The sequence below is a fragment of the Hyperolius riggenbachi genome, chromosome 3, assembly GCF_040937935.1.
Source record: "Hyperolius riggenbachi isolate aHypRig1 chromosome 3, aHypRig1.pri, whole genome shotgun sequence".
NCBI lineage: Eukaryota > Metazoa > Chordata > Amphibia > Anura > Hyperoliidae > Hyperolius > Hyperolius riggenbachi.
The window spans coordinates 353,090,333-353,103,710 of NC_090648.1; the positions used below are offsets into that span (position 1 = coordinate 353,090,333).

General features: G+C 42.1%; 1 protein-coding gene across 3 annotated transcripts in view; it reads right to left on the reverse strand.

Moving 5' to 3' along the window:
- Positions 1 to 1,613: 1,613 nt before the first annotated feature.
- The window catches only part of PRR7 (proline rich 7, synaptic), a 127,268-nt gene continuing 115,503 nt past the window's right edge, over positions 1,614 to 13,378 (reverse strand). For all 3 annotated transcript variants that reach the window (XM_068272827.1, XM_068272828.1, XM_068272826.1), the window contains exon 3: positions 1,614 to 2,609. In XM_068272827.1, the coding sequence (XP_068128928.1) occupies positions 2,233 to 2,609 (377 nt within the window). In that variant the 3' untranslated portion in view covers positions 1,614 to 2,232. The remainder of the gene's footprint in view (positions 2,610 to 13,378) is intronic.

Genomic DNA, 13,378 nt, shown 5'->3' on the forward strand with positions numbered 1-13,378 from the left:
CAGTTTATTTTCACTTCAGGTTTCCTTTAGAAAAAAAAATATTTAATTATTCATCATTAAAATATAAATGCCCCCTTTCAGTATAACTTTTTATTGAACTAATGCTTCCAGGCATGTAAGTGAACATTAAGTGTTTAAAAATTGCCCTGAATCAGGGCCGTTTCTTGGGCAGTCCGACCGCCCTGGGCACAGGCTGGCAAATAGAAGAAGGGGGGCGCAGGCAGAAGGACATCACCGCTAGGGAGCTGGTGACACGCAGTGCAGCCAAATGGAAGAAGATTACCAGCCCAATCACCTTTCTTGACTCCTCCTAGGCTGCCTGCGTCAGACGTCAAGTCATCATCACGTCACCACCGGTGATGACACCTGATGTCCTGTAGCGGTACTGCAGTCTGTCAGTGTGCTTGCTCATGGAGGAGTCGGCTTTCTGGGATTTCTCTGCCTGTGTGTTTTCCTGGTCCCTGCTTCCTCTTGGATGAGCAGCTGGTCACTACTAGTAAGTAGGCAGATCTACTTGTGACCTGTCTGTGACTGGGTTTTGGGAGGGGGGGGGGGCGGTAGCAGTTTTACACCCTCGCCCTGGGTGCAATTTAGCCTAGAAACTGCCCTGCCCTGAATACATATTTTTAAGAAAACACAAACACATTTTCATGTGCTGGTGAGCAGTTTTAGTATCTGAGAAGGCGGGGGGAGGGGTTGTGGCTTAGTTGCTGCGCACCACCCCTCCGAGTTAGGATGCAAAGGGTGGGTGTTGCAGAGCTGCTTCTCAACAACTCTTGTAGAGGTCATCTGAAGAGGGTGACACCATAAGCAGAGGGTGGGAGGGAGATTGGACTTCAAACTGTTGAAGAGTGCTAATGGCAGTCTAACTTCTGCGGTAATATGGGTATTTAGGGCCATTTTTAAACACTTAAACTTCACTTACACACTTACATAGCTAGAAGATGGGAGTCATTGGTCTGATTAACTGGACAGGGACTTTACGTTTTATATACAACCAGTACCTGAGTCTTTCTCTAGTAATTCCCTCAAAAACAGTTCTCAGTCTAGGAACTTAAGAAAAAACAGCCCTTTATTCAATTCACTTTTTCTCCTGAGTTTTCTCCTAGATGATATTTTTAAACCTCATCAATAAAATGCCTTTCAAGTCATCAGCAAGCAAGAAAATGCTCTGAATAACTTTGACAATACTTTACCTACCATTACCTCCTGTTTCATACTTTTTTCAATTGCATGGTGGTGAAAAGTTATATTAAAGAGAAGATGAAAAATGATCTCCTAGAAGAAAAAAACGTAGGAAAAAAAGTGGATTGCTGCAATTCGTGAGCTTCCTTACATGACCAATGAATACGATGACTCATCAGTGTGCTGCTGCTCTGAACTCTTCAAATTCAGCATATATTTTCTGAAGTATGGTGTAGAACCATGAAGATACTGGCTGTGGTGTCTGGCCAGGCTGTTTAGAATGATATGAGCCATGGCAGATGAGGTATTAACTTTTCTTCTGTGTATTTTGCTATTTGCCTGGAGTTCAAGCTTTATATGAAGTGGCTAGAGTGATATAAGGAATATGAAAGTTGACATTCAGTCTTGATTCATATTGGTAATATAAAATGAAAGAGTCAGTTATGAATCAGTATACAGATCACTACAGCCTCCACAGTGTTATCTTGGCATACGACAAGACAAAACATTTTATCATTCATTAAAACACAACTTGAAAGTGTTCAGGAATGTGAAGCCCTTTCAGATTCATTGTATTGAAAATCTTAATACAGATAACCGGATCCTCTCAGTATGTACAACATACAGAAATGGACACTATGACCTCGCTGGCAGCTCACATACGGACTATGGCTGCCACGGTTTAATCCCACAAACAGGAAGTGCAACAAAAATGTAAATAAATAAAGATGGCTTGCAGTCTGTCAGTGTCTCTGGCAAGTAGATTATACGTCTATCAGAATCCAGTCTGATTGGACATCTCCATTTCTCTATAAGTTACATAAGCTTAGCTGATACATCCATTCAAGTGATTCCAGAGTTCCACAGATATGGCCCATGGGGTTAACTTATGTTTAAACAACCAAATAGTTTCACTTTAGTCTTAAATTCTCAATTTAAAAATATAACTTGTGTCATTATATTACGTCCAGAACTCATCCAACTTCATCAAGTTCTTTGGACCACAGTGTCTAGCGTACATAATGTACGCCTTCCTTCCATATTGTTTCAAACAGCTGTAGTCCTTCCCAGCAGGGGGATTGGCAATATCAGCTGGCAGCCCCTTGGCAGGCCGGGCATCACTGTTCCAATATCAGAACCTGACCAGGATGGTCGTCTTCGGCTTGGTGCTTCTTGAGGGGGATTAGGAGGAACCTGTGAGCTTAGGGCGCCTGGAAGTGGTTGAGTATTTGGTTGTCCTGTAAGATGTTGCTTATGGCTCAGGGGTTGCTCTGGTTTCACAAGCTCATCCTGAACAGAGAGAAAGGGACTGAGGATCTTCCTGTAGATGCCTCGTGTATCGGTGAGGACCTCGCTGTATGGTGGTGGCGGCTCGGCCATGAGCAGAGCTTCTTCATAACAAGGCGGCTGAGATAAGTCTGGTTCTGAAAGTATAAAACAAAAGCAAGCTGTAAGACACACCAAGGTACAAGTAAAAAAAGACTAACAAAACGATCATGACTGTATAAGGCTAAGTAATAATTAAACTGTGTCTGGAGTGAGTCACAATAAATAAACACCATGCCAGAGTTTGCATACATCATTTGGTTCACAAACTACACTTCATCATTTTGCTGAGTTAAAGTAAACAATAGCACTGGCATAGATTGGATTTTGGTGATGGCTTCTTGGTGCTACGTGATCTCACATCAGGATATTGAGAAAACAGGTCTAACTACAGTTCCTTCACTAACTGAGCCTACATTGAACTTTGCATATAAACTTAAAGGAACACTATTGATCTAAATATTTAATACATCTAATACTTTCAGCCATAGACCCTGAACAAGCATGCAACAGATCAGGTGTTTCTGACATTATTGTCAGATCTGACAAGATTAGCTGCATGCTTGTTTCTGGTGGGATTCCGACACTACTGCAGCCAAATAGACAAGCAGGGCTGTCAGGCAACTGGTATTGTTTAAAAGCAAATAAATATGGCAGCCTCCACATACCTCTCATTACAGGTGTCATTTAATCATAATAAATAGACTTATACTTACCTCAACACTATGAAAACCTATAAACCTAATTCTTTCTTTACCCTAACATGGCAAGAATTTCCATACCTTCTAAAAAAATGATACTTATGTAATAGGTTGAGGATTTCTGATACTTCAGTTTTTTAGTTGCCATACTAAGATCAGGTGATGCTGTATTGCATTGCTTCATGAAAGAAATGAAGTTAGTGATGTTTTTGAGATTGCTAGTCCTATGGCTGGCCTGCTTACTGTATGGATTCAGTGTACAGCTAGGCTGTGTTTTGGAACCAGCATTTTGACTAACTACATGCATTTCTGTGTAGTTATATCAGTGGATGGGCAGGACCGCCATAGAACCAGAAACTAGGGCAGCCAGAAACAGATCTTCCAGTGAATCCTATATCAGGAATAAAGCACTATAGTAAAGTTTGCTAATAGCATTCATACCAGAGCTGTATAGAGGTTCTATCTAGAACTATACACACAATGGGCTTGATTCAGTAAACGGTGCTAACCCAGTTAGCACGCCTAAAGACTTTGGGCGTGATAACTAGGGTGCTAACTGGGTCAGCACCGTTTACTAAATTTACATCGCGCGCAAAGTCCCACACTGAAAACTTTGCGTGCCCACAGCGTGGTGTGCGCGAAATGTCGCATCGTGGTGCGACAAAAACGGTGCATTGATGCGCCTATAAGGTCGCATTGCGTGCGACTTTAACGTCACATGGTGCAACATTAAGGTCGCACCCAATGCAACCTTATAGGCGCATCGGGTGCGCTGTTTTCGCAGTGCGCACGCAATGTTTTGCGTGCGGGACTGTGTGCGCGATGTAAATTTAGTAAAGGGTGCTAACCCAGTTAGCACCCTAGTTATCATGCCTAAAGTCTTTAGATGTGAATTTATCATGCCTAAACTAACTTTAGGCATGATATAGGGCTTTTCACAGGCGTGCTAACACTTAGCACGGTTTACTGAATCGAGCCCAATATGTCAGCGTTATCTGCCTAAATTACCGCACTTCAGGGAATTCTAACTGGCAGGTCCCCACAGCAGTCACATTGTTTGCTTTGCGCATAGCTGTGGCCTCATACAGTATTCACATTAAACTGTGGGTCTTCTCTCATGCAGTGATATTTTATGTACTATACAGATCCATTCACACTGCACACCATAATGCTAGTTGCTGTTAAAAGTTTATTGCCCATTTATTATTATTGTTATTATTTTAGAAAAAAGTCCAAACTTTTATGCAAACCCTTGTTTTAAGTGTGCAAATTAGAAAAAGCACAACAGAATAATGGTTTTTAAAGAAACGCTGACATACTGAAAGCACCATTGTAAAATTTCAAATACCTGTGTACACATATAAGAAGTACAATTCTTTCAGTTTAAAATGCACTACAAATTACTCTTCTCTGAAATTGCTGTAACTACAGTAGGTAATAAAAATCTGTCAGGGCTTGGACTAGTTCATCTCCTCCTGAGGGATTCTCAGTCCCTGACAAGGATCTATAAAAAGACAAGACACAGAACATTTATATTGTGCTTTTCTCCTGGTAGACTCAAAGTGCTAGCGCTGCAGCAACTAGGGCATGCTGTATAGGCAGTAGCAGTGTTAGGGAGTTTTGGCCAAGGCCTACTCAATGAATAGATGCTGGCTTACTGTATAGGAACAGCCAAGATTTAAATGCTGGTCTCCTATGTCAGAGGCAGAGCCCTTAACCCCCCTAGTGGTATGGTTACTTCCAGATTTTAGGGTGTAAAAGTGCAATTTTTTCACACACTTTTAGACCCTAAAAGCAGGAAAAAAAATCATGCCGCTAGAAAGATCTGCAGCAACCTAGTACATTACTCACCTCCCCTGGATCCAGCACTGCAATTCTCCCTCCGTCCACCGAATGGTGCTCTAACCCTATATTGAGATCGCCATCTGACGTCATGATGACAGACAGCGATCTCACCAGAGGAATTGAGAGCCTCCAAGGACCAGAAGAAGAATTGATGACAGCATCTGGATTCCCGGGGGAGGTGAGTTGCAAACGCCCGCAGGCTCTGCACATACCTGCCGCAGATACCATGAGTCAGGCTTGGGGATACCCCTCTGAGCTGCAGATTTCCACTAAGGAGGCTAACCAGTACACTATCTAGCCAGTCCAGTACACTATCCAGCCAAAAACAAGATGGCCAGCATGCCTACTCATTTGCACACATTTCTGGCCGTTGGACTGAACAACTGCCCTTCAGTGAGTGCTTTTAAAAATAAAGAAAACCCTGAAAATTCCCCATGAGGAGATGGACTAGTCCAAAACTTTCCAGATCTGTCATATCTTACTTACTGTAAGTGACAGCAACATAGTGAAAAACATAATTGTAGTGCATTTTACTCTTGGACAAATGTTTTGATTTTGTTCTTGATGGTGGTCCTTTAACTCATTCAAGAACAAAAAAATACTGTAGCATGCTGCTATATAAGCATCTTCAATTGTTCTTGTTTGGTTTAATATCAGAAGCGCCTCCTCAAAAATGCCTGTTCAAATACCCACTTACTGAACTTCAGAGCCTAAGGTGGCCACACACGATACAATAACATGATCCGATTTTACAGCAATTCGATAAAAACAATCGGATCTCCCGAAACAATTGAAAGCTTTTTTTTCATTCGACTGAAAAATCTGATCGGATTTCCCGTTTTCTTCGATTTCAATCGATCCGGAATGCCAGATATTTTTCTTCAATCTTTCTAAAAATTGTATGGTGTGTGTTAGATTGTCAATTTATTAATATACACACCGTAGCAATTTTCTCAGATTTTCCAATCATTTTTATCATAATTGGGGAAAAATTGAACATAGGTGTGTGGTACATTGGTCATATTTTTGAAATGTTACAATCAGTCAGAAAAATTGATTGCAATTCGTACATTGAACAGATATTTAAAAAATTGTATGGTGTGTGTGGCCAGACAACTCCCATCTGCAACCCACAGTTCAATATCAAGTCTCATTAGCCTGCTATTGACCTGCTTGGTGATTCAGACATAATAAAATAGTGACACAGGTTAAAAGGGGAAGGGGAGCAGTCACCTGTAGTTCCGTATTTAGGAAGTCTGTATTTGGTAAGTACTTATGAAGCACCTGTGCTATTCAGAGGACTGGTAAGCAAATGCTCTGTAGTGTTTTACATGATTGCATATTGTAACTAAAACACATTTTGTATCTTGTATGAATCATTGGGGCATTTGCCACAGTTGCTGAATACATTATTATATTGAGTAGCAAAGTAACTCTTCCTGTAAATGTGCTTCTCTTCTTTGAAGCAGTAACAAAGGGAAACATTGGAGCAAGGTGCGATAGTGTTGTACACAACTCTTTTCCCAACAGCACAATAGAGCTAATTATTTCTTATCAGACAGACCATGTATGGATGAAAAAAAAGAGGACCAATAAGGACCCTGGAAACCGTATGGATGTACAGCATGATCCAGCTACCATCATCATCTCCTTCTGGCTGGCTACAAACATGGATACACTGTCTGTGTATATGGAAGAAAGTCTGCTGTTATTAACTCTTGCACAGGACAGAAGGAACACAGAGAGAAATGGTCCCTGTATAAATTTAGATAGTTTAGCCTGTCTAATTCCCCCTCATTTGTGTCTAATCACAAGTTGTAATTTGATCTCTCCCAGTGTCAGCTGACTGCCATGGCAGATAAGCTCATTTGAAAGCACAGTATGTTAACAATATATCTGCTTCCATCAAAGCAGGAAGTAAAAACAGTGCAGATTTATTGTAGGATTTTTTTAAAGTTATTATGATGCTGCCTATCTTTTAGAGCAGAGAGGAAGTTCTGAGATCAGGTGTGCTTTAATTGCATAGACTGTATCTGGCTGACCTGCTGCCACCATATAAGGGGAGCTGTTATGTCCATCAAAGATATCACAGTCTATATATATACTCAAACATAAGTCAACCTTGTGTACAAGTCCAGTATATATATATATATATATATATATATATATATATATATATATATATATATATATATATATACCTTGTGTATGAGTCAAATCCAATTTTTTTCATTGACTCAAGTATAAGTCTAAGGTGGGAGGGATAAAGGGGCGCACTTTGGTGTCTCAGCCTTGGGTGCTGGAGGACCTTGTCCCGACTCTTCAGGTCAGTATCTTTCCCCTTGCCCTTTCCTTGTTAACTGTTGTGGCCAGGAATTTCAGGTGGGAAATGGCATGGTGAGAACCTATCATATTAGTGCACATATTACTCAGTGCCCCTCTGTGTTGCCAGCCATTGGGTAGTAAAAAAAAATAGATGCCTCTAAAACATTCTCGTATCAAAAGTAAGCTATACAAAGTAGTGCTTTTCCAAGCAAAAGGTGATGGTGAGTGGGGAGGGTTTATAAAGCATGCTGGCCACAGCTCGCTCTGCAAAGGTTGAGAGAGAGGTGCGCCCACACCCCCTTAGCTAGGAGTCAGAAATGTAAGTCTATACTTTTATTTAGCAAGCAAGACCTACATTTCTAGACTTATAGTCGAGTGTGTGTGTGTATGTGTGTGAGAGAGAGAGATCAGCTGGATAGCCAGGCAACTGGTATTGTTTAAAAGGAAATAAATATGGCAGCTTGCATAGGTCTAACACCTCAGGTTCCTTTTAAGTGGGTAGTTGAAGAGACTGTGTGACCTCGGGAAAGTGGCGTTATACTGCAATTCACAATAATGAAAAGAAAGTATAAGCGTATATAACCTATTTCTAACTTTGCATTTTTCTTGCCTTTTGCAAAATAATGCACAAGCCTCTTGAAAATAATTTTTAAAAAAATCCTGTTGGAAGTTTTTCCTCGTAAAGTTGCTAATTTGAGGAGTTTTGTTATTCCCAGGAGACAAAATTATGCCCAGCATTTGATTTCAGTTGGTGTTTACTTGGCTTTTATCTCACATGTATGGCTTTGCCTCAGTAATTTAAATACATTCATCCACTGTAGTATTATGCAGATGAAAAGTATACTAACAAAGGTTAAATGAAGTTCCCATGCAGAGTCACAGAGAGAAGTTTGATTTTTCTGTGACCTCAATAGAAGAATCACAGTCTATTTGTGAAAATTAATGTGTAGAAATTAGCATATGTTTCAGAGATAGAGAAATTTGTTAGTTGTGTTGAAGCCATATTACATTGCTTTACATTGCATTACATTACAATATATCAGTATGGTGCAAGTCATGCTGTCATTTTAAAAGATGAAAAAAAAAAGATAATTACAATTCAACTTACAATATGATTATGTCGTTTGTCCTAGTAACACAAGAAATTGTGTAATTTAATGCTATTAAAATGGTTCATTCTCTACTGCAATACGCAGTCAGCTAACATAAATTGACAAAAAGTTCAAATTTCACTTCTTTGAAGCATTGCAACAGTGCACTGTTTGGAGTACTGACAGCATACAAACTCACAGCTTCCTTTATCAAAACTAGAGCAAGACCCTTTCTACTGAAGTGCTCAGAGTCAATGTTGCCAACCGTCAGCAATTTACTGACATTCAGTAAAAAAGTAAACAAATCAGGGCTGCCATTAAAGTTCGTAATAACTTTGTGGTGCTAGTAAAAAAAACCCTCTCTTTTCTAGTAGATAAGAGCACTTACTGCTTATCAATTCATGTGTCACCCTGGAATGTACACTGCTGTAACTAAGGGCCGGTTCACACGGACGCTTGATGGCGTTTACCGCCAAATGTCCGGGACTCGTTGGTTAAATGTTCCCATTCAAGTGAATGGGAGCGTTTAGCATCGCGCAGTTACCATCGATTACTGTCGATTGTGCAAACGCGGCGTTCCGATCCTGATTTTCCCCGTCATTTCAGCCAACCCTAGAAACCTCATGGGGCCTCTAGGGTCGATTCACCGCTTCTTCATTTCCCCTTGCGGTGACGAAAAACGCCGATCGCGTTTGGGATGCCGACGATCGCTGCAGAAAAGCACCCAAACGAGAACCTGGAAACCAATCTGAACCGGCCCTAAAGATGGCCATACATCAGTAGACTTGGTGGCCGATCGACTATTAGATTCAATAATTATTATCGAATCTGATGAAAATCGACTATTTGGGCTGCAATTGGTCACATGTATCGATAAAAACGCGAGCCCCAATAGTGTGTTACAGTTATTTTACCCACTTTTGTTTAGAGGAAGTAATATTACTCACAAATATGGGTTGCCGAGTCTAGGCAACCACTGATCTTGCGTGCGAGGAATTTTGGACTGTCCTCACTCAGGCTAAGAAGTCACTCTCCGTAGAAGAAAGAAGGTGATCACATCCATCCAACCAGTGGATACAGATATTTTCGAAGTAAGTACAGTACAAAGGCGCCAAAAGGATAAAAAGACCATACAATAAAACCATACAATAAAACCATAAAATGGGGGGTCATGGATGACCTACCACACCAAAAAAGGACAAATACGCGTTGCAAACTGTATGTGTTTTTTGGAGTAAGAATAATTTTTTTTTTTTTTTTAACAACTGCTATTTGTCCTTTTTTGGGGCGGTAGGTCATCCATGACCCCCCATTTTATGGTTTTATTGTATGGTCTTTTTATCCTTTTGGCGCCTCTGTACTTACTTCGAATATATGTTCTATCAGGTGTGCGGCAATAACGGCGTGCAATAATCACAAATGCGATGAAAAACCCTGGCTGCGTCCCCCCAAATGTAGATGTACCCCCCCATGCATTAATACTTTACCTGTCTGGTTTCCGCACTCTTCTTCTTTCGCGTGCCTGCATGGTGGTGGTTTGACTTATCTTGTATTATGTGTAGGAGACATTTGGAATTTTGTAGATCAAGATAAAAAAAATACCATATTTTCCGCCGTACAAGACACTCCGGAATAAAAGACGCACCTAGGTTTAGAGGGCAAGAACCATGGGAAAAAATATATACTGTGTATACTAAACGTGCTGCGTCCATATTCCAGGAGCATCTTATAATGTTCTCCCCCAACTGGTGTCCTCCTGTGTCCCCCTTATGTTCTCTCTTCTGTCCCCTGTGTGTCCCCAGGTGTCTTGTTCTGTCGCCGAGTGTCCTCCTTCTGTCCTCTGTGTAGCCGCTCTTTCCAGCCTGTGTTCTCCTGTGTCCCCTTCTGTCCCCAGGTGTCCGCTTCTGTCCCCAGGTGTCCCCTTCTGTCCCCTATGTTTCCCCTTCTGTCCTCTGTGTGTCTTCTGCATATCCCCAGGTATTTTCTTCTGTCATCAGGTCCCCCCTTCTAACCCCTGTGTGGCTGCTCTGTCCCGCCCCCTTGTCTGTGTCTCCACTCCCCGTGCATGTTAAATGTAGTGGCAGCCAGCGTGTCTTACTGAATCCATGCCACCCGGTGATTGCCCACATCCTCACTTCACCCTCTAGTGACTGCCGCTTGTGTAGACGACGTCATCAGCACAATCGCCGGACCCTAAGGGGAAAAGTGAGGACGTCGACAATCTACTGGAAACAACATTCTGTGCGTTACAGATTCACCACGTGGTAGACTGATCAACTCCTCTCATTGCAGCGCTTTTACAACTTTCCTCTGTAAAGCTCTCCACTGGCTCCCTATCTGCCTAGGAACAATTTCAAAATTCTGCAATTGGCCTACAAATCGGTGCACAGGACCTGCCAGACCTACATCTGGGCACATAGCGGCCCACACCATCTAATCCTCCAACAACCTGCGCCTGTTCGCACCACGCATTTCTCACTTCCCCCCTAGTGTTTCCAGCTTGCAATCTCACCGTCTGACACCCCTCAAGCGGACTAGAAAAGACTATTTTTAAAGGTTGCCACTAACGATACAATTTGCCGAATGATCATTTATGAACAATTTTCATATGAGTGATCAGAAATTATCGTTTGGGACCACTGATGGACAAAACTCTCCTAGCCAATCCGAATAGATTATTGAAATTCATTCAAAAATCGGATCAAATGTGTTAATCTGATGAGATTGGTTAGGAGTTTTTTGTCCAATAGTGGTCTCAAATGATCATTGCTGATCGTTTATACGAAGAATCGGTCATAAACAATCGTTCGGCAAATTGTATCGCTAGTGGCTACCTTAACAAAGACACTGAAATACTGTTATCAAAGACGTTTGCATGATCCTGTTTTGTTGTGAGTTCCGTGTATGTCCCACCTTGTATGTTTACCCATTTATGTATTGTGCAGCGCTGTGTAATATGTTGGCGCTTTAAAAATACAAAAAATAATAATAATAATATTGATTGGTTTCTGGCATATTCCTATATATGTATATAATATATAATATTCCTGGTTCACACTGGCACTAACAAAATGATCCATTAGCGAATCGTAACAGAACAGATGCTAACGGATCCAGTGTTAACCTATGGATCCGTTCACATTGGTCCATTCCAACGGATCCATTCTGCACGCTCTGCTGAACTGACGCAAGATTGGTTCTGCAGCGATTTTTCTGGACAGCTGAGTCCAGTGGAATGGAAACAGAGACTGCCTGGGAGGCAATGAGTAACCAGATCTTTACAACACACTGACTAATAAAAGTGGACTTCTGCAGCCACCTTTCCAGTCGCACAAGCCCACCGAGCACCGCCTGCAAGATTGCATCGACTTTCCCAGCTTACAATGAACGCTAACATCTTACAGAAGCTGCAAACTGGACTGCATTGTAAACTCTAGGAAGCAGGAGTAGCAAATAAAGACAAAGCTCCAGATGGGGGATACATACTTAAAGAGGATGTGGTTTGTTTTTAAAAACAAAAACTGACACTTACCTGGGGCTTCTACCAGCCCCCTGCAGCTGTCCTGTCCTGCGCCGTCCTCTACAATCCTCCATATCCCAACGGTCACCGTCCAATTATTCGTCTAACTAGACGAATGCAACTGTGCCTGCGTGGCCGCGCGCGTCCTAGGGAGCTTACTGCACAGGCGCAGTATGAGAAAACTTCATACTGCACCAGCGCAGGAGGCTCTCAGAGACGTGAGCAGGAGCAAGGACGTGCGCAGTTTCATTCGTCTACTTTGACGAATAATTGGACAGTAACCAGCAGCGGGGAACGGAGGATCACAGAGGACGGGACAGGACTGCTGCAGGGGACCGGTAAACGCCCTAGGAAAGTGTCAGCTTGTTGTGCTGTGTGAGGAGTCTGACAGAGAATGAGAAGGGGGGAGGCAGGAGAGCAACAGTGTTTCATTTGACTTGCACAGCAGAAGGGAGGCGGTGGCACTGCTGTCCTGACTGCAGCGGAATGAAGGACGGCTGACTGGCTAAAGTCTAGAACCGGCCATGCTTGCAACCCTGGGTACAGGCGCATGATCATGCAAACACCATCTATTATTGTGCAGTGATAACGACCGTTACAGTGGATCGGATCTTTAAGATTCCAGATCACTCACACGCAAAGTACCGCGATTGCTTAAAGTCTCGATCGTGCCTGACGTGTGCCTGTCGTATGCCGCCGTGCATACCCGCCGGCAGGTAGATGGATCGGGCAGCAATCGTCATGGTATGTCGCTGTGATCCATTTTCCTTCGTGAGGGGAATATTCAGCTTTACATTGAAGGTGCAAGGGGTACTCAAATCAGTTCAAGGCGAAAAAAAAAAGAAGAGATTCCACTGCATAGGGATGCTTTGCAATTAGTAAGACAGTCTGTGTAACACCCAGGGTAAAATCAGGTCACAGAAGGAAGGCAGTCAACATTCTACAAAGTCTCTGTACATTAAGGAACTAGCTTCCTACTTGAGGCAATTCAAGGTTCTTTACAAACAATGCAGCAAAAACCTGGTCACCACTCGCTTTATTCACTAGTATATTTACACATGACTAACCAATAAACAAGCATCTGAACTTGATAAAAGAACATAATAACCGTCAACATCAGTCTAGAGAGGAGAATCCCTTAACGCTCAAAGGCCAGAAACCCACTGGGAGCGCTTTGTAAGCGCTAGTGATTTGAAAAAGCTCTTGGTAATGCAATGCTATGGGGGATTTTTATAAAATCACATCACTCAAGTGGGATCACACCCATAGCATTACATTAGCTAGAGCTTTTCAAATCACAAAGCGCTCAGAAAAGCTCTCCTAGTGGGTTTCTAGCCAAACATAGTGTTTGGTTTGAGCAACTTCAATGAAATTCCAGTTCTGTT